The 22721-nt window shown below is 36.3% G+C and overlaps 1 protein-coding gene across 1 annotated transcript in view; it reads left to right on the top strand.

Annotated features, from left to right (window-relative positions):
• LOC127878466 (sialidase-like) overlaps window positions 1–20263 on the top strand; it is a 36453-nt gene extending 16190 nt beyond the window's left edge. Inside the window, exons 3-8 of the mRNA XM_052424992.1 lie at window positions 4666–4731; window positions 7248–7986; window positions 8685–8734; window positions 17758–18028; window positions 19517–19628; window positions 20258–20263. Of these exons, the coding sequence (XP_052280952.1) occupies window positions 4666–4731; window positions 7248–7986; window positions 8685–8734; window positions 17758–18028; window positions 19517–19628; window positions 20258–20263 (1244 nt within the window). The remainder of the gene's footprint in view (window positions 1–4665; window positions 4732–7247; window positions 7987–8684; window positions 8735–17757; window positions 18029–19516; window positions 19629–20257) is intronic.
• The last annotated feature ends 2458 nt before the right edge of the window (window positions 20264–22721 follow it).

Genomic DNA, 22721 nt, shown 5'->3' with positions numbered 1-22721 from the left:
CAATCAATGCGGCACCTAAGTTTCATGTTGAAAGTTAATTTGAAGGAGTGGCGCATTAATATATACAGTATGTACATGTACATCTTGTTTTCACAGTTTGATTTTTGCCTATAATTTTAGGAACCAATGTCTGGATGTAAAAATTATGTAGGAGCAAACGTATACCTGGACTGTCAAAACAATGTTGGACCGATTATCCGGGTCGTCAAAAAAACGTTGAAACGAATGTCCAGATAGTCAAAACAACATATAAACGAAGGTCTGCTTTGTCAAAATTAGCATAGGAACAATTCTCCATGGGATTGAATATCTGAATACCTATTAAAGCACTTAATGCAAATTTGTTTCAAATATTTAAAATTAAAAAGGTTAACATTAAACGTATTGAGCAGGTACTGGTAAAAAAAGACTCCGTCATTAGGTAGGGCCTAGTCCTATAACAAGTGAACGCTAGTGTACGGATCAATATAATCAACACAGGCATTTTCGTTGACCAATTATTTAAGGGGTTAAAAATGTAGTCAAAATAAGCACAATCATTAGAGATGTATTATACATGTATATGTATTTGTCACTTATAATCAAGTTATAAGAGTTATCAATATGCATGCATAGACTGTTCAGTTTGCACGATGTTGGTTTTCTTTCACTTGTCTGAAGAATTCTTCAATACTGTCACTGTATAAACGGAAAATGTATTCAATTAAAATAAAAATTAACATGACATTTAAATAGTGTCATGTACTTTGCCTTTTAATATAGTGCTTTGTCTTATTCAACACACCTCTTACATGTTCAAGAGGTCGTGTCCGTCATCGTGTAGTGTCATGTCGTCCACTTTGTGCTAAAACCTTTACATTTTGTAAAGGTTTTGAACATTGGCACTAAAATCAAAGTGCTTCAACCTACAACTTTGAAACTTGGTATATAGCTGCACTTTGATTAGTTCTACATGCCACACCTATTTTTGGGTCACTAGGTCAAAGGTCAAGGTCTAAAAAAAAAATTCTGACAAACTTTCATTTATTAGCTCATCTATTTTTTGAATAAAAATTATGAGCTATTGTCATCACGTCAGCGTCGGCATCCGGTTAAGATTTGCGTTTAGGTCCACTTTTCTCATAAAGTATCAATGGTATTGCATTCAAACTTGGTACACTTACTTACTTTCATGAGGGGACTGGGCAGGCAAAGTTAGATAACTCTGGCTTGCATTTTGACAGAATTATGTGCCCCTTTTATACTTAGAAAAATGAAAATTTTGGTTTTGTGTTTAGGTCCATTTTATTCCTTAAGTATCAAAGCTATTGCTTTCATACTTGCAACACTTACTATCATAAGGGGACTGTGTAGGCAAAGTTATGTAACTCTGACTGGCATTTTGACAGAATTATGTGCCCTTTTTATACTTAGAAAATTGAAAATTTGGTTAAGTTTTGTGTTAAGGTCCACTTTTTTTCTAAAGTATCAAAGCTTTTGCTTTCATACTTGCAACACTTACTAGCTATCGTAAGGGGACTGTGCAGGCAAAGTTATGTTACTCTGACTAGCATTTTGACGGAATTATGGGCCCTTTATACTTAAAAATTTGGTTATGTTTTGTGTTTTGGTCCACTTTACCTTTAAAGTATCATAGATATTGCTTTCATACTTAAAACACTCGCAAACTATCATAAGGGGACAGTAAAGGACAAGTTGCATAACTCTGGTTGTCATTTTTACGGAATTATGGCCCTTTATTGACTTAGTAACTTTGAATATATGGTTATATTTTGTGTTTAGATCCACTTTACTTCTAAAGTATCAAGGCTATTGCTTTCAAACTTCAAATACTTTCATGCTATCATGAGGGTACTGTACCTGGCAAGTTGTATTTTACCTTGATCTTTGAATGACCTTGACTCTCAAGGTCAAATTATTAAATTTTGCTAAAATTTCCATAACTTCTTTAATTATGATTAGGTTCGATTGATACTTTGACAAAACAACTCTTACCTGACATACCACAATAGACTCCACCCAAACCATCCCCCCCCCCCCTGAATCCCTCCCCCCCCCTCCGAATTTCAAATTAAAGATCATCTAATAAATGACCACCACACCCTCTCACTATACCCACCCACCCCCCACCAAAAAAAAAAAATTTTATGCCCCCGGTAGGGTGGCATATAGCAGTTGAACTGTCCGTCAGTATGTCAGTCAGTCTGTCCGTCCGTCTGAAAAAAACTTTAACATTGGCCATAACTTTTTCACTTTTTAAGATAGCAACTTGATATTTGGTATGCATGTTTATCTCATAGAGCTGCACATTTTGAGTGGTGAAAGCTCAAGGTCATCCTTCAAGGTCAAATGTCAAATTTAAGGCGTCTTTCTGTCCAAAAACTTTAACATTGGCCATAACTTTTTCAATATTGAAGATAGCAACTTGATATTTGGCATGCATGTGTATCTCATGGAGCTGAACATTTTGAGTGGTGAAAGGTGAAGGTCAAGGTCATCCTTCAAGGTCAAATGTCAAATATATGGCTTCTGTATGCCGAAAACTTTAACATTGGCCATAACTTTTTTTATATTGAAGATAGCAACTTGATATTTGGCATGCATGTGTATCTCATGAAGCTGCACATTTTAAGTGGTGGAAGTTCAAGGTCAAGGTCATCCTTCAAGGTCAAAAAAAAAATTAAACATTCAAAGAGGCGTTCTCATGAAGCTGCACATTTTGAGTGGTGGAAGTTCAAGGGTAAGGTCATCCTTCAAGGTCAAAGGTCAAAAAAAATTAAAGTGGCGTTCTCATGAAGCTTCACATTTTGAGTGGTTGAAGTTCAAGGTTAAGGTCATTCTTCAAGGTCAAGGTCATCCTTCAAGGTCAAATGTAAAAAAAAAAATATTAAAAATTCAAAGCGGCGTTATCATGAAGCTTCACATTTTGAGTGGTGGAAGTTCAAGGTCAAGGTCATCCTTCAAGGTAAAAAAAAATAAAATATAAATAAATTCAAAGTGGCGTTCTCATGAAGCTGCACATTTTGAGTGTTGGAAGTTCAAGGTCAAGGTCATCCTTCAAGATCAAGGTCATCCTTCAAGGTCAAAGGTCAAATTAATTTTTTTTAATTCAAAGCAGCGTTGTCAAGGTCATCCTTCAAGATCAAGGTCATCCTTCAAGGTCAAAGGTCAATTTTTTTTTTTTTAATTAAAAGCGGCGTTCTCATGAAGTTGCACATTTTGAGTGGTGGAAGTTCAAGGTCAAGGTCATTCTTCAAGGTCAAGGTAATCCTTCAAGGTCAAAGATAAAAATAAAAAAAAATTCAAAGTGGCGTTATCATGAAGCTGCACATTTTGAGTGGTGGAAGTTCAAGATCAAGGTCATCCTTCAAGGTCAAGGTCATCTTTCAAGGTCAAATGTCAAAAAAACAATATTTCAAAGCGGCGTTCTCATAAAGCTGCACATTTTGAGTGGTGCAAGTTCAAGGTAAAGGTCATCCTTCAAGGTCAAAGGTAAAAAAATAAAAAATAATTTCAAAGCGGCGCAATTGGGGGCCTTGTGTTTCTGACAAACGCATCTCTTGTTGTTTTTTTCAAACATGGTTTAAAAACACAAATATTTCTTTTTATTATTTTATTTTTGAAATACTGTCCAAACCATCCCACCCAAGAATACCCCCCCCCCCCCCCCCAAAAAAAAAAGTAATATTTTTGTTTGCATTTTTGGAAGATAATGTAATAAATTACCACACCCCACACTATTCACCCCTCTCCACTCCACCCCTCCCTCCTTTGTGATTGAAATTGAGATAGGTCTCTACACCTTTGAGAAGAAAAATAGATGAGGGGTCTGCACCCGCAAGGTGGTGCTCTTGTTCAAAACTGCACCGACAGCCGAGCGTGGCACCCGTTATTCGGTGCTCTTGTTATATAGACGAAATAAAATTTATAAATATACACACTAATTGTACCAAATATTATGTCTTTAAATAAGTATTAAGGTATTAGAATGTTTAATCTTTTTAGCTCTGCGTTTTCAGAGAAAACCCGAGGTATTATCATAGCCAGCTCAACAATTATAATATCAAAGGCAAATGAACTATTTAGAATGAGAACAATTGCAAAATAAGTTACAGTGGTCTATGAATGTGCAAATTGCATGTTTTACCTATAAAAAGATTTTGTGTTTTTCCTTTAAAAAGATTTTATAAGAATTTCTTCATTTGAATTGGTTTCTAATAGAAGAAAAACTAGCCTTAGTTGGATCTTGCATCGATTATGCTGCCTGTATTCCTGCATGATAAAAAACAATTATTCAAAAACTTATTTACTTTTATTGCATATTCTTAAAAAAGTGCCTTTTATATAAAGTATAGAAATTCCTTACATTTCATTTATAAATACAACTTTATGCCTGGATTTGTGTTCAGAAAGCATGTAAATGATGACCATTATAAGTAAGACTTCTTATTCTAACATGATCATCAAATTTCACATAACATTAACAAATTTTTAAAACATTAAGTTATTGTACATGAAAATGATCCTCGCAATTTGTGACAAGACATATGGGCTAGTTAGATACATATATTAATTTAAAGTAATGCATCCCACATTACAAGTTATTATATACAGAATTATAGATTATGCAACAAACGTTATAGGAAACTCTGAATTTGGTTACAGCTGTAAAGAACAGACTTCTTCAGCTTGAAGAAGTGATATTCTTCGGGGCGCCTACCACTCCTGAAGGTATGAGGTCTGATTGATTGGTAAAATTATGACAAGGTTGTTTACTTTTGTAAAGACAAAAAGAAAGAAAACAAATTTATGATTACTGGTTTTTACACTAAAATAATAATTGCAAGACTCCCAAATAAATAGGAAAGAGGTAACTAGAAAAGGGAGGTAATATGTGTTGGTGTTTTATGGTATGTTGTTCTGAAGAAAATTGCAAACATGCTTGACTGTTTATTTTAGAACCAATAAGAAGTACCATGCATAAGAACCTTAACTCTACACGTATTTAAAACTGGGTTTTATGCCCCCGGTAGGGTGGCATATAGCAGTTGAACTGTCCGTCAGTCAGTATGTCAGTATGTGTGTATGTGTGTATGTCAGTCTGTCCGTCCGTCTGAAATAAACTTTAACATTGGCCATAACTTTTTCACTATTGAAGATAGCAACTTGATATTTGGCATGCATGTGTATCTCATGCAGCTGAACATTTTGAGTGGTGAAAGGTGAAGGTCAAGGTCATCCTTCAAGGTCAAATGTCAAATATATGGTGTCTGTCCGTCCGAAAACTTTAACATTGGCCATACCTTTTCAATATTGAAGATAGCAACTTGATATTTGGCATGCATTTGTATCTCATGAAGCTGCACATTTTGAGTGGTGGAAGTTCAAGGTCAAGGTAATCCTTCAAGGTCAAAGGTAAACAAAAAAACAAAAAAAACACGGCGTTCTCATGAAGCTGCACATTTTGAGTGGTGGAAGTTCAAGGTCAAGGTCATCCTTCAAGGTCAAGGTCATCCTTCAAGGTCAAAGGAAAAAAAAATAATTAAAAGCAGCGTTTTCATGAAGCTGCACATTTTGAGTGGTGGAAGTTCAAGGTCAAGGTCATCCTTCAAGGTCAAAGGTATAAAAAAAAATCAAAGCGGTGCAATAGGGTGAATTGTGTTTCTGATGAATACATCTCTTGTTGTATCTCATGCAGCTGCACATTTTGAGTGTTGAAAGGTCAAGGTTAAGGTTATTCTTTAAGGTCAAAGGTCAAAGATATGGCTTCAAAGAGGGGCAGTAGGGGGCATTGTGTTTCTGACAAACACATTTATTGCTTATGATGTAACTTTTCAGGGTTAAATAAGAGTTCTTGGACTTTGCTGTTTTTATGCACCCGGATCGAATGATTGGGGCATATATTTTTTGGCCTGTCTGTCTGTCATTCTGTCATTCTGTCCCAAAACTTTAACCTTGGCTAAAGTTTTGCGATAACTTTTGCAATATTGAAGATGACAACTTGATATTTGGCATGCATGTGTATCTCATGAAGCTGCACATTTTGAGTGGTGAAAGGTCAAAGTCAAGGTCATCCTTCAAGGTCAAAAGTCAAAATTTACAATCCAAGGGAAGTAATAAGCATTTAAAGGGAGATAATATCTAAACCTGCCAAATGATATATTGAAATTTTATTTCAAAGCGACGCAATAGGGGGCATTGTGTTTCTGACAAACACATCTCTTGTTTTATGTTGTAGGGCAATATAAGATTTGACATGAATTTTTAGGGGTGTATATATTTATTTATCAATGAAGAGAAATGGCATGCACAAGAACCTGGCACATTGTTAAATAAGAGTTGTTGCCCTTTTTTTGTTTTAAGTTTTGACTTTTGGCGGGGGATATGAATTATTTGGCGTGGGATATAAATTCAATGCTTTTTATGCCCCCGGATCGAAAGATATTGTTTTTGGCCTCTCGTCTGTCTGTCATTCATTCATTGTGTGTCCCAAAACTTTAACCTTGGTTAAAGTTTTGCAATAACTTTTGCATTATTGAAGATAGCAACTTGATATTTGGCATCCATGTGTATCTCATGGAGCTGCACATTTTGAGTGGTGAAAGGTCAAGGTCATCATTCAAGGTCAAAGATATGGCACAATAGGGGGCATTGTGTTTCTGACAAACACATCTCCTGTTTTATGCTATAGAAATTATTGTATCAACCAAGAAATAATTTTGTAAAATAAAAAACATGGCTATTTTAATTTTTCCATATCAGAACTCCTAATTGTTTGAAAATGAAATATACACAATTATATTTTGTTTCTCTGATGTCAAGCAGGATTGATTGTTTTACCAACAAATTTGTTTGAACAGTAAAATATTTTGGTAAAAAGTTTGAATGCTTTACAAGTTAATGTGATTTCAGTTTTGTATGCCCCCAGCGGGCGGCATATAGTATTCGCACTGTTGGTCGATCGGTTGGTCGGTCAGTCTGTCTGTCTGTAAAAGTTACAGTTGGAGGCATTTGTATCGTGTGGACACATTTCTTGCTTATGTGTGAAACATTTATTTATTTAATATTATTGATTCAATACAGATATATTATCATAATTAACTTAAGTCAGTTGTCTATAAAACCTTATAATTCAATACATTGCAAAGAAAAATAAATCTTAATTAATACTTTTAAATAGTTTTCAATTGAAAACAATGTGTGTTTTTTGTATATATTAACTATCTATACTTTTTGTTTTGGAATAGCTTTCAGGGCAACAGCTCAGGGTCAGTCGGGTATTCCAGCCAGGGGAAATCTGACCCAGAGCCCCGCAGACAGCCCTGCCAGAGTAAGCCTGACCCAGAGCCTCGCAGACAGCCCTGCCAGGGGAAATCTGACCCAGAGCCTCGCAGACAGCCCTGCCAGGGGAGTTCTGACCCAGAGCCCCGCAGACAGCCCTGCCAGGGGTAGTCTGACCAAGAGCCCTGCAGAGAGCCCTACCAGTGGAAGTCGGACCCAGAGCCCCACAGACAGCCCTGCCAGGGGAAGTCGGACCCAGAGCCCTGCAGAGAGCCCTTCCAGTGGAAGTCGGACCCAGAGCCCCGCAGACAGCCCTGCCAGGGAAAGTCAGACCCAGAGCCCCGCAGGACATACAGCCAGTGAAAGTGTGGCCCAGAGCCCTGCAAGACGTGCAGCCAATGAAGGGCTAACCCAGAGCCTCGCAGACAGCCCTGCCAGGGGAGTTCTGACCCAGAGCCCCGCAGACAGCCCTGCCAGGGGTAGTCTGACCAAGAGCCCTGCAGAGAGCCCTTCCAGTGGAAGTCGGACCCAGAGCCCCGCAGACAGCCCTGCCAGGGGAAGTTGGACCCAGAGCCCTGCAGAGAGCCCTTCCAGTGGAAGTCGGACCCAGAGCCCTGCAGACAGCCCTGCCAGGGGAAGTCCGACTTATAGCACTGCAGACAGCCCTGCCAAGACACCAACTCGTACATCATTGAGGTTGGCAGAGTAAGTATATACTGAAACCTTCAAAACATCTTCAATAAAACCCTAATTAAAATAAACCTAATTTGATATAACTGATTGTTAGGCGTATGTCACACTCACACTTGTTTAATAAATAACAGTTACTGTCCTATTTTAAAACATTGAGTTCCTTGGTACTGGTTACCCAGACATTGAATTTTTTGTGCAATTCCATTATGAATTTGGTTACTTAAGTTGAATTTGATCAATTTTAATTTTTGCACAAAAAGCTCTGATAATTGCATTTTGCAAGAAATATCTAGTAATTTAAACATTCAAGATTTGACTGTTTTTGTATGAATCCAACTGTACCAGCAAAAAAACATAAATACTTAAAAAGTTCGAAAAATATTTTGTAAAATAAAATAAACCAATAAAAAATCAGTGTTCCATATAGCAATAGCCAAAGGTTTAACACAAGATGTGTTATGGTAACATAGATTTAACGAGATACAAAATACTTGAATTTAATTTTTTGTGGCTCAACGTATTCCATTTTATTTTCCTGCAACAAAATCTATTTATATCACATAAACACTAACATGAACATGTGTTAAATATATTAAGTCCCACAAAAAAAACAAAAAAGAGTTTTTTGTGGGGCTTTTAATGCAACTGAAATAAAAAATATTTTAAAAAGCAAAATTTTAACAATTGTAAACCATAAGTTCTATTTTCAGGAAGAGGGCAATAAACAGTGAAAGGGGTGAAAGCCCAGTAAAGGCTACAGGTTGTACATTTTATAACTTTTACTAAGTGACATAATTATTTTGAAAATACTGGTGTATCAGAGAAGGTAATCACGTGACAAATTCAATGCAAAATTTATAAGCGGGTCACAAAATAACAGCTTCAGATTAAAAAATTCACAGCAAATCACAGTGACTTAAGTCAAGAAAAAGAGCGAATATTAATACGAAATTAACAATTTAAACAATAAATACAAGTTATTAAGGGTATACAAAAACTACCTGTCTGTGCTTGGATGTTGCCATTTTGTTTGTCAGGTGATTACCTCCTCTGTGATATTAGTTACCCATTCATTCATATCTTATTCATCTTCATGGCTTTTTTTTCAAAAGTCCATACCATCCGTTGCAAAACTGGCAACTTAATTATTGTCTTTCTGGTTTTTCTCATCATAATCATTATTATCATCGCCACGAACAGCAAAAACAGTAACAATATTTGTATTTGCCCCTTCAGAGTTTCACTGTAGGGGTCTATTAATTGGTTTAACCACCATCCACCAGTCTCTCAGTTTGAAGGTCCAAAAAGTTTGGATTCCTAGGATAACTCCAGAAATTCCCAAAAGTACTTTAGTCCACAGGACATTCGGTCCTGTGGACTTCAAAAACTTGCAGAACCGGACTGGGATTCATAGGACCAAAACATCACGACACCGACTCAAATTTATTGACATTATGATAATTGGAAATCTGTAATGGATAATAAGCAACACAACACTGAACACTAACAAATCACAACACACTAACAGTATTCTAAAGAAAAATATTCAAACCAAAATAGGTTAAAAACAAAGCAATTTCTCAATTGAAAATTCAATTATTGTATACTGGTATGCAAATTGCTGTTTTAACAAAATTTTCAGATTCTGATCAGGTTTTTTATGCCCCCTTTCGAAGAAAAGGGGTATATAGTTTTCGCACTGTCCGTCAGTCTGTCTGTCAGTCTGTCACACTTTTCGTGTCCGCTCTCTAATTTAAATAGTTTTCATCCAATCTTTACCAAACTTGGTCAGAAGTTGTATCTAGACAATATCTAAGTAATGTTTGAATATGGGTCATGCTGGGTCAAAAACTAGGTCACTGGATCACTTAGGGCATTTCAAGGATTTAGCATGGTGTCCACTCTCCTACTGTTCCAACTTGCCCTTTCTAAACCAGGCCGATGGCATTGACCTGGTATTCTTTATTTTAATACATTTTTTAAATGAGTATGACGTTAGTCCACCATTTACATTCTTCAGTTTCTTAATATATCCATATTTTATAGCATTTTTTTATTAAAAAGAAAGGACGAGGCTGTCCAGTAACCCGGGTATGTTGGCTGAATTGCACCCCCTCCCTTCCCCTCTGACACCCCTACTTCTCCTTCAAACTTGAAGAGCCATGTCAGACAGGAGTGCACGGTGCAGGGTCATACACCTTGCAAAACCCATTTTAGCCCTTTCAAGGGTATTTCCAACTCTTTGGTATTATAATTATATTTAAAATTGCTATATTAAGTGTCATAGTATATAATGTACACTTGTACTTTTTTTGATTGTTTTCTTTAACTTCTGTCTAACTTGTTATTTTGCTTATATAGCAAATGAGGTACTTTTGTACTATTTTTACCTTGTATCATCCCCTATATATTAAGTAATATAGGTTGGATTAAAGAATCTTGTGGGTTATTTCCTGCATCGTAGTATGACTTGATATTTCTTTTACCAATTTTTCATTTTTTTGGATTATTTCAGGACAACATCATCTTATTGTCTTAAATTTTTATCCATTCTCCATTTGTAATTTCCATTTACCGTGCACTCCCTCTGGTCCAGGGAACACAACCATCATCAAAGTTATCCTCCACAATTACCTCCCTTATACCCATCCCAGTAGTACTACCCCTGCTGGCTTCCCCCACCCACACCAGCCTACACTTCCAAAACTCTCCTTTTTTTAACCCCCAAGGGTGGCGTCATGGATTTTATATATTAATTTATGCTTGCAGCTTTGTACATAATGTACATAATCAACTTTTATATAGAAACATCTTTGTTTTGTTTAATTTTTAACTGTAAAATACATTGTTTTACTTTATAATTCTTATGTGGCCCTAGAAAGGTAACTGTTTTGGCGACAAGTAAGTAATTTAACTGTAACATATCAATATTACTATTGACTTTCCTTTAAATATTGTCTTAACGCCACTCTGAGGGGACGTTTCTTCTTCATAGCCCAATACTCATTAAGTTTCATACAGACAGGGTCTTATGTTGGAGCATTACGGCTATATTCCCTGTCTGCAAGTGTTCAACATTGAACCACACTTTTAAATAAATAATAATTACAATACAAAATACAATTTAAAATAAATTACAATATATTGTGTGATAAACATCAATATTAATGCATGTTTACATGCAAAACCCCTTTCATAGAGGAGAGCTATTCAATCAGGCTCTACCTTTCCTAATAGTTAAGGTTCATAAATCTTATATTTCTCCATTGCTTCTGTTTCCTAATATATCATATAACTCTAACATTAGATTACATCTATCTTTGGATTTTAACATGTATGAAGACAAATAGGGGCAATGTTGAACCACTTTGTGATCTGGAGAATCCCTTAAAAATTAATATTATTGTTTATTTCAAACATATTACATATCTGTGTACTTTTGTTTATTTCAAACATATTACACATCCGTGTAACTTTTTTCTTTTCAAATAATATATAATTTATAGTCATCTCATCTGATATTATAAACATCTAAAACCACAGATCACAAAGTTCAAAGACTCCAACAAACACCATTGCAGCATATGCTAAACAATGGGTCTAGTAATGATCATGTCACATATGATAGTATTTGTTCCAATCATCACTACTTATGCAAATTGGGCTATTCTCTTTCTTTTTCCTTTCCTTTTAACACAAAAACATCAATAAAATGTTAAATAACAAGAGATTGCCAAGCAATATGGTCCCCTACCGGTGAAACTCCACCCTTGTCAGTAAAAAAATAAATAATAAGCAACCAGAATTTTTGACGTAGGAACGAAATGAAATGACGTGCATAATCTCCATATTGTTATCTATCGATGTTTCAAGTTTCGTAAACAAATATTAAGAACTTTTAAAAGTTATCGCAGCATCCAGAAAAGTGTGACGGACAGACTGACTGACAGACTGACACACAGACAGACTGACTGACAGACGGAGTGCAAACCATAAGTCCCCTCCGGTTTCACCGGTAGGGGACAATAATACTAATAAAGATAATAATAACATAACATCTACGTTGTAGTTGAACAATATAAAATAATCATTTAAATACAAATATATTTAGGTACTAATGGATGAAATTATCCTTTTTTGTTGCATATATTTCCTATCATGAAATTCTACATTGTTTACGTTTATAAATAGCGAACTTAATGTCAAGGTCATCCATTGTGCAAATTTTTTATCTCAAAACTGATTGACCTACTTGCTTTTGCAAGCTAAGGAAATTCGACCAATCAGCGTCAAGCTCTTAAAAACCAGTCAACCAATAGAAAATCATCTCGTTTAGCGTAGTATTAAATGCTTCGATTCTTGAGTATCTCGTTTATATTCATAGTTTTAAATTGTTAAAAGTAAAGCTATTTTTATATTATTATATTTTTATAAAAGCACCACATCAACACTGCAAAGTACCTTATTATATTATGGTTCAGCCCAATACAATCAGGCTGACCATATGGCCGTTTTCGGCTTTTTTAACGCACAGTATATATATTAAGCAGTGTGCTCAGGCAATGGTTTTAAACCGAAGTCCTGAGGGTAAATAACCCCATTAGTGAGTGAGTCCACTCTCTAATATTATTGAAGTAGTTTTCATCGGATCTTCACCAAATTTGGTCAGAAGTTGTGTCTAGATGATATCTAGGTAAAGTTTAAATATGTGCTGCTTAATTTTCAAAAATATATCATTTTGCAACTCAAATGGTTTAATAAGTTATCAAGTTGTCAAAAACCTTCAAACTGGCGTATCTTCTGACAGTTTGGCACTTTCGTTGGAAAAATAAGTTTTTATGTTACGTTGCTTTTCTGTTTGGTTTTGTGTGAATGAAACTTATTTGATTGTATTTACATGTAGGTAAAGGACAAAGGACAAAGAGACGCAAACATACCGGTACTCCAAAAGATAAAGGTATGTTCACGTGAATGACCAGTTAAAAGGACTATGTATGTCTGTTAGGACAAAGGTGTGTACATGTGTCCGACCCTGCTAGTAGGACTATGTATGCCTGTTAGGACAAAGGTGTGTACATGTGTCTGACCCTGCTAGTAGGACTATGTATGTCTGTTAGGACAAAGGTGTGTACATGTGTCCGACCCTGCTAGTAGGACTATGTATGTCTGTTAGGACAAAGGTGTGTACATGATTGTGTCTGACCCAGCTAGTGAGACTATGTATGTCTGTTAGGACAAAGGTGTGGACATGTGTCTGACCCTGCTAGTAGGACTATGTATGTCTGTTAGGACAAAGGTGTGTACATGTGTCTGACCCTGCTACTAGGACTATGTATGTCTGTCAGGACAAAGGTGTGTACATGTGTCTGACCCTGCTAGTGGGACTATGTATGTCTGTCAGGACAAAGGTGTGTACATGTGTCTGACCCTGCTAGTAGGACTATGCATGTCTGTTAGGACAAAGGTGTGTACATGTGTCTGACCCTGCTAGTAGGACTATGTATGTCTGTTAGGACAAAGGTGTGAACATGTGTCTGACCCTGCTGGTAGGACTATGCATGTCTGTTAGGACAAAGGTGTGTACATGTGTCTGACCCTGCTAGTGGGACTATGTATGTCTGTTAGGACAAAGGTGTGAACATGTGTCTGATCCTGCTAGTAGGACTATGTATGTCTGTTAGGACAAAGGTGTGTACATGTGTCTGACCCAGTTAGTAGGACTATATATGTCTGTCAGGACAAAGGTGTGGACATGTGTCTGACCCTGCTAGTAGGACTATGAATGTCTGTTAGGACAAAGGTGTGGACATGTGTCTGACCCAGCTTGTAGGACTATGTATGTCTGTTAGGACAAAGGTGTGGACATGTGTCTGACCCTGCTAGTAGGACTATGTATGTCTGTTAGGACAAAGGTGTGGACATGTGTGTGACCCAGCTAGTGAGACTATGTATGTCTGTTAGGACAAAGGTGTGTACATGTGTCTGACCCAGCTAGTAGGACTATGCATGTCTGTTAGGACAAAGGTGTGTACATGTGTCTGACCCTGCTAGTGGGACTATGTATGTCTGTCAGGACAAAGGTGTGTACATGTGTCTGACCCTGCTAGTGGACTATGTATGTCTGTTAGGACAAAGGTGTGTACATGTGTCTGACCCAGTTAGTAGGACTATGTATGTCTGTCAGGACAAAGGTGTGTACATGTGTCTGACCCAGTTAGTAGGACTATGCATGTCTGTTAGGACACAGGTGTGAACATGTGTCTGACCCTGCTAGTAGGACTATGTATGTCTGTTAGGACAAAGGTGTGTACATGTGTCTGACCCAGTTAGTAGGACTATGTATGTCTGTCAGGACAAAGGTGTGTACATGTGTCTGACCCAGCTTGTAGGACTATGTATGTCTGTTAGGACAAAGGTGCGGACATGTGTCTGACCCTGCTAGTAGGACTATGTATGTCTGTTAGGACAAAGGTGTGAACATGTGTCTGACCCTGCTAGTAGGACTATGTATGTCTGTTAGGACAAAGGTGTGTACATGATTGTGTCTGACCCTGCTAGTGGGACTATGTATGTCTGTCAGGACAAAGGTGTGTACATGTGTCTGACCCAGCTAGTAGGACTATGTATGTCTGTTAGGACAAAGGTGTGTACATGATTGTGTCTGACCCAGCTAGTGAGACTATGTATGTCTGTTAGGACAAAGGTGTGAACATGTGTCTGACCCTGCTAGTAGGACTATGCATGTCTGTTAGGTCAAAGGTGTGTACATGTGTCTGACCCTGCTAGTGGGACTATGTATGTCTGTCAGGACAAAGGTGTGTACATGTGTCTGACCCAGCTTGTAGGACTACATATGTCTGTTAGGGCAAAGATGTGGACATGGAAAAGGCAATTGCGCAACATGTCCATATCACTGTCTCTACTATTGTTACTCAATTGAAACTTCATGCGTTTATTTTAGGTCAAAGTGTGAGGTCACTTACCAAGTTTAATAACTCTGCAATTTAGCAGCTTAGTATCCCCCTTTTAGTACTTAGATAATTGGTTACAGTACATATGTCCATATTATTTTCTATTACAGTCATTTAATTAAAACTTGACACATGAGTTCAAGGTCATTGTGTGAGGTCACTAATACCAATTTTCATGACCTGCAATTTAGCAGATTTATGCCCATTTTTGTACTTAGGAAATTCTGGTTAACATTTGTGTGCAACTTATCCATAAAAATATTTTTACTGCATACATACATAATACTATTACCATTCACTGACCAAGATCTATAATTGTGACATGCCAGATGAAATGAAGGTTAAACTTTCTGTGCAAAATTTTTAACAGATATAAAATTTAAACTTACCACACGTGTTGGCAATCATTACGGAAGGTCTCAGGCTAAAGCCCTTAACTCTGACCTACAATTATGCTGCATGATGTATGCCTTTTTCTCTACATTCGTGCTTTTTTCAAGGGAAATTGCATGCAGACCTAGATTAACATTGTACTAGTATTAAAAATAGATCAAAGCGCTGAAGGCACTGTAGGTGTTCACTGTTGTACTTTTAGACGCAACTAAGTTTTAAAAATTATGTTATAGCTTTTTATTTTGCAAGTTTTAAATGAACACAACCCATTCAAATTTTTAAAGAGTTAGTCTTAAAGCATAGGTCCAGATGTGTTTTTTTTTAATCATTAATAAAATATATAATTAAAGCTTCATTTTGGGAAAACAGTGCTAAATGCATATGCATTAATTGTCACCCCAGTACCAGAGACTCTCTTGAAACGAAAAATATTATACACTTAGAAATGTCATCCTTGATTAGTTTGTGCGCATTGCACAGTCTAATCAGTGTGCACAGGCTAATCTTATTTGACATGCATTAAGCCCTGTTTTTCCTGAAAGCAGCCAATATGTACAGATTTCAATGATAAACACTAGACTGGCCAATGTCGCCTTACAAGCTGTTAAACACTGTTAGCCATATACACCAGGGACCCTGTATACACCCACTGCTGTATTCTAGTGGTGAACTATAAACGGGCAGATGTGGTGGTTATCTTTCCTAGCAGACGCTATAGCATTTGTCTGCAACAGGCAGTGGTTGTCTTTCCATAGCGTAGCTAAGCAGTTTAGCGCATACTGATTTGCAAAATTTGCTCTGCAACATTAGTGTGAGCGTAAAATGGTTTTTGAGCAAAGGATGTATTGTGTTGTTATTTTATAAGTAGGTAGCTATTATGCAGACCTGACTTTGTTTAGTTAATTAAATTCAGCATAATTAATTGGGAAACATTTTGAAATATTCTTTCTTGGTGTTGGCAATTTCTGGTTTTAATTGATAAATTTTCATATTTAATTTTAAACGTATACTATATAGCAACTAGAGATGACTAATTAGCGAGGCTGTTTTCGGAGAAAACCCGAGGTATTGTCATAGCCTGCTGTCCCCCGTCCGGCGTTGTGCTAAAACCTTTACATTGGCTCTAAAATCAAAGTGCTTCCACCTACAACTTTGAAACTTCATATGTAGATGCACCTTGATGAGTTTTACACGCCACACCCATTTTGGGTCACTAGGTCAAAGGTCAAGGTCACTGTGACCTCTAAAAAAAAAAATTCTGACAAGCTTTTGCAGCCGAGCGTGGCACCCATTATGCGGTGTCTTGTTTTATATTTGTCTTGTTGGCCATTACATAAATGAAAATTTGTGACAAAATAGGAATGTAGCAGCATCCATGACCTGCCAATATATTTTTTATTTCAGAGAAGACATGTTTGAGCATTTTCTTATATATTTTAATAAGAAAAAATCTTTTATTTTGTGAAAAAGACAATGGACACAATTGGCAAATTCTATTTATGAGGCAGGCTATGGGAAAACGGGGCTTCATGCATGTGAGAAAAGTGTCATCCTAGATTAGCCTGGGCAGTTTGCACAGGCTAATCAGGGACAATACTTTCAGCGTAGACTGGATTTTCTTTAAGATGAGACTTCCTTTCAACCCAAAATTCCATCCTAAAGGAAAGTGTCATCCCTGAATAGCCTGTGCTGAACTTTTAATCTTCAAATCTGTTGATTTCAGTTAAAAGCTTGGTTGTTGTTTTTTAACAAAATTATATCTGGAATAATTTGAAATTGACATTTCCTCTAAATTAATTTAAAAAAAAAACACACTGCATCTTTATCGTTACGGTCTTTTAGTTGAGTTATTATAAAAACAGTTATTGTACTGATTATAGAGAACATCCAGGCAAAACTGGATTTGTGTAATGGGTGGTATGAAAACACGCTTAGCATGTCTACTGACTTTTTGTGTATACTGTGGCGTTATGAAAAAAGGATTAACATGTGTGGATGCAACTCTACCGATTTGGTCCATAATTACCTGTAATATATTGAATTTAATGCCATTATTTGTAAAGCAATACATTCTAATAAATATAATGGATAAAATAAGATGATCTTTTAATGTCGCATGAGAAGTACTTTTACATTACTTAACACGGTTTCTAATTGGCGAAATTTCTGGAGCTTCATGGGGCTTTGCCTCCCATGGTATCCCACCAGGGCTTTGCCTTGCACCAACTGGGGGCCCCCTGGACCCCCAGCAAAAATTTATAGTTTTAAGACATTTTTTAACTTTCACCCATGTATATGTGGCTGGAATCATTACTTAAGATAGATTTAAGATTGTTTAAAGATTTGTCAACATATTTGATTATTTTATTTGATGCAGTCAATACAATTATGCTACAACATTGGCATTGTGTTATAACAGAGTCCTCAAAGTCGGGAGAGGAGGGGGCGATGGAGGAAGAGGAGGTGGAGGAGGGGGCGATGGAGGAAGAGGAGATGAAGGAGGGGGCGATGGAGGAAGAGGAGATGAAGGAGGGGGCTATGGAGGAAGAGGAGATGAAGGAGGGGGCGATGCAGGAAGGGGAGATGAAGGAGGGGGCGATGCAGGAAGGGGAGATGAAGGAGGGGGCGATGGAGGAAGGGGAGATGGAGGCCGAGGCCACAGAGGATGCTGTAGAGCTGGAAGAGCCGAGGTAGCTACACTTAATCCTTTGGGCTTGCTTTGAACAGCCTTACACAATGAATGTTTTATGTCCTATGAAGGCTTTTGCTTTTCTTCTTACAGCTGTTATTCATAGACTCTCATAACATTATTCTTTATTAAAGAATACATTCCTTAGATTTAACTGTGGGCCCAAAGCTTATCATATGTTGTCAGACAATAATTAAGTATTAAATATACTGCAAGAAAAAAAAATACAACAAATAATATTCAGAACAAATTCAAGTCCAATTTGTATGTTTGTACATTTACATATAATCAGACATTAACCTTATCTTAGTTGAATAGCTATTTTGCATGCATTTATATGTTATTAAAATGCTTTAACTCCTGTAGCTTTGGGAATGTTGGGCTTGTGGTGCCTCTTCTAAACACATTTTTATGATAATAAATGTAAATACAATTCTTCCCTATCCACAACAAAACCCTATTCCAGCCAGTTTAATTACATTTCTTATAAAGACGAGTGTTTACTGGTTGGATATTCTATATATTCTGTTATGAAAATGATAATGACATTTTGTAGTAAATTTTGACAGCTATTACATCTGCATAAATGAAGTTTGTGCTGGGGTTTATTTTAGTCACTGTTAATTGGTCAGTCAGTTGTTATAAGTTTGTGAAACAATTCACAGTTCTGAGATGCAATCCAAATGAAACATGATAAATGTCATCATTATGAAGTGAATATTTGAAAGATATGTTTGTCATCCCAAGATTAATTTACTGTTTTCGAAGTTTTTCCCCAAAATATAGCAAGCATTTGTCACATTTTTGACAAACCTAAAGTTCAGTGTCCTGATATTTCAGTTAACTTAATAACAAACGGCAAGCTGTGATCATACCAGTAACTGAGATAGAATGGGCCTGAATTGAGAATAAGTACAGAAACTGAACTTTTGTTTAATACTAATAGATATGGTTATTTAGCAATTGTTAAGAAAGCCTTTTATCTGATAAAAAACAACAATTAAAACTGGCTGAAATTGCCAGAAAAAAAAAACATAGTTAACTTAAAATGATGTCATGAAAGTAAGCAAGATGAAGTCATAACAGCTTAAAATCCCTCAAATGCTGCATTGTGGCAATTCTAAATAAACATTTTTTATGCCCCCGGTAGGGTAGCATATAGCAGTTGAACTGTCAGTCCTTCTGTCTATCAGTCCGTGATTCCGTCTAAAAACTTTAATATTGGCCATAACTTTTGCAATATTGAAGATAGCAACTTGATATTTGGCATGCATGTGTATCTCATGGAGCTGCACATTTTGAGTGGTGTAAGGTCAAGGTCAATGTTATCCGTCAAGGTCAAAGGTAAAAAACAAATCCAAGGGAAGTAATAAGCTTTAAAGGGAGATAATTATCTGTACCTGCCAAATGATAGAAAAAATTAAATAAATTAAAGCGGCGCAGTAGGGGGCATTGTGTTTCTGACAAACACATCTCTTGTTTCTTACAGTGCTAGAGAGAGAGTGTTGGAGGCTAGAGTAAAGGAGTTGGAGGCCAGGGAGAAAGAATTTGAGGCCAGGGAAAGGGCGCATTTGGCCAGAGAAGAGGAATTGATTTCATTTGTAAGTCACTGCAAGTGTTATTTTAATCCCAATTTAAAGTTTAAGTCCATGTCCTGGGTAAAACCAGTTATTGGTGTCTTTGGGGGAGATCTAGAGAACAGTTTCAAAAATGGGAATTGAACTCTTTACCTCCTGGTCACATGGCGGACACTATATCCACTACGCCATGACAAACTTTCTGGTGTGTTTAACTATATTTCAATCACATATTTAGTTATCCTTATTTCATACAGCGATTTTTACCTCCTTTATTAAGAACCCATAAAAGGCACTTTCTTAATTAAACAAAAATTAAAAAATTCCCATTTGCCATCTGAATAATTCCTAAGAGGAAGGAAATTTACATTGATTTCTTTCCAAAAGTGCATGATCTGCAAGTCAACAAATAAAATGAGCAACGAAACATTTCAATCAAAAAGGCATGTAAAAGAATATTCAGATAGGTTTGTGCAACTACGTACCAAGCAAGTAAAAAGACCAATACTTCACAGATGTTTACTATTGACATGGTACCAGTACTTTTCACAGTTGGAAAAATAAAAAGGCTGATGTACTTTTTGCGAAACCTGCTCAGATGTACTTTTTGCGAAACATGCTCAGCTTATGATCCAATTTTGTGTGTTTTTCAGATCTAACAGTTACAGGGATCATGACTTTAACTTTAAAAAATATTGACCAATCCTACTTACTGGGATCAAAACCATAACTTTAAAAAATATTGACAAATGCCCAAATAAGAAATGTAGCTACAAATTCAAGCATTCATTCAAGAGCTAGCAATTTGTTTAAATCATGTCCCCAGTTTGTTATTATCCCTCGCCATAGGCGGAGGGATATTGTTTTGTCGTTGTCCGTCTTTCCGTCAGTCCGTCCCTCTTTCCGTCCATCCGTCCGTCCGTCTGGAGCCATATCTTAGAAGTGCTTTGGCGGATTTCATTGAAACTTGGTATGAGTATATATATTGATAAGAGGATGATGCACGCCAAATGGCATTGTACACCATCTGTTAATAACGGAGTTATTGCCCTTTTTATCTTGAAAAATGCTTTTTAATATAAGCTTAGAGCTTTATCTCCATTAACACATGAGCCAGATCCATGAAACTTGCCATAGTTGTTCTCAATCATCCGGGGGCGCTTCACATTCAACACCCATAATCCTAAGGGCTAAGGTCAAGGTCACACATAATGTGTCATTGAGGTTAAAGGTCACAAGTTTGATGAATTATTCATTATTTAGTCATTCCTTTACTATGCCATCAGTGAATTTTTTTGCCCAAAAAACCCGCTGATTTTCGGCTGCTTCCCAATAGCAAAATTCCACGTTTTTTCTCGCCAATCTGACCAAAATTTCCCAAAAAAAGCCCAATTAAAAACAAAACAAAATTTATTTATTTATTTTTTTTTTTTTTTTAAGAAAGAAGTCTCAGTCTCTTATGACTTAATTATGCTTTCTTAACTCTAGATCTCAACTTTATTTTTTATACATCCTAAAAAATATAAACCTTTAATTAAGTCTTTTTTGTCGATAAATAATTCCCAAATTTGCCACTTTTATTGATTAAAAATAAATCCCAATTTGACCTGAGACTCATTTTCCCAAAATGGCTAAAAAAACCCCTGAACATGCACTTAAAAAAATATTCATTCTGTTACTTATAATCATATTTATAATGCTTATTTTTTCCCAATTTGTTGGTTTATCGCGCTATTGTTCCCAATTTCACAATTTATCGCCCTAATTTTCCAGAATCAAATGGCACAGGCTGTATCAAATAAAAGCAAAACAAATCACTGGCCATGAAACCAGTACCATAGTTGTTCTCAATCATCTGGGGGTGCTTCACATTCAACATCCATTATCCTAGGGGCTAAGGTCAAGGTCACACATTGATGACAAAGGGCGTTGTCCATCTGTCCAGAAAACTTTTGTGTCCAGAAGCATATTGGCGGGGGATATCAATTCAACGAATTTGCTTGTTTAAATAAGGATTCCAGTTTGTTGAAATCATGAGCCAATTTTTTAGCGAGGCTGTTTTCGGAGAAAACCCGAGGTATTGTCATAGCCTGCTAGTCATCTGCCGTCTGCGGGCATCGTGCTAAAACCTTTACATTGCCTTTAAAATCAAAGTGCTTCCACCTACAACTTTGAAACTTCATATGTAGATGCACCTTGACGAGTTCTACGCGCCACACCCATTTTTGGTCACTAGGTCAAAGGGGAAGGTCACTGTGACCTCTAAAAAATAAAAACAAAAAAATTAATTCTGACATGCTTTTGCATGTTGGTTCACGCTACCCTGGGGTCAAATCTGAAAATCCCTTAGGGGTCTCATGCTTTATATGGACATAAACAGGCAATGCTTGTAAAATCTTTGTTGAAACTGCATGGAAATCATGACATTCATATTTTGCCGTGTTAAATAGTTGTGGGGTTGTTTTGTTCCAATGCATTAAATGTAAGACAAAGATCATGTTAAAACCCAATTAACACTTCTTTTATACATCCTTGTTGATAAACAAACATGCCATACGTTTTTAGGCCAAAATCAAGACCTTTCATGAATTTTTTTTAGTACATAAGTCCTTTTGGCAGGAAAGCTAAAATGATTCACATTTCATTTTCATTAATTATTCATTGAAAAATAAGCCAAGCCAGCTTTTTCATATCATAGCATCTAGTGAAAGCATGACGATATCTATAATTGATTATCAGCAATAACTAATTAACAGGTGGCTTAATAGTGTTGTTATTATGAGTTTATAAGGAAATTTATGGTGGTAATTTTTGCTCAAATGAGCTTTTATAGTTACTTTGTAGAACTTAGTAAACATTGGTTTTTACTCCCATCCAGTGTGTCATGTTAGGACTAAAAGCGAACTTTTTGCAACATGTATGTTGATAAACTTGATAATGATTTAGTACGTGTATTTTATAATTACTCGTGCTTGAGCTTGTTACTTATTTCCTATAATTAAATTAAACTGACCATCGCTTACATGGCAATGAACAAAAATAATTAATTTATAGTGTACAATTTCTAAAATATATTTCAAACATTGTATTCATTTTGGTTTTTTCCTTTTTTTAGAT

The sequence above is a fragment of the Dreissena polymorpha genome, chromosome 4 (genome assembly GCF_020536995.1).
Source record: "Dreissena polymorpha isolate Duluth1 chromosome 4, UMN_Dpol_1.0, whole genome shotgun sequence".
Classification (NCBI taxonomy): Eukaryota; Metazoa; Mollusca; class Bivalvia; order Myida; family Dreissenidae; genus Dreissena; species Dreissena polymorpha.
The sequence above is the reverse complement of the archived record's forward strand: the minus strand, read 5'-3'. Positions and strand labels throughout refer to the sequence as shown.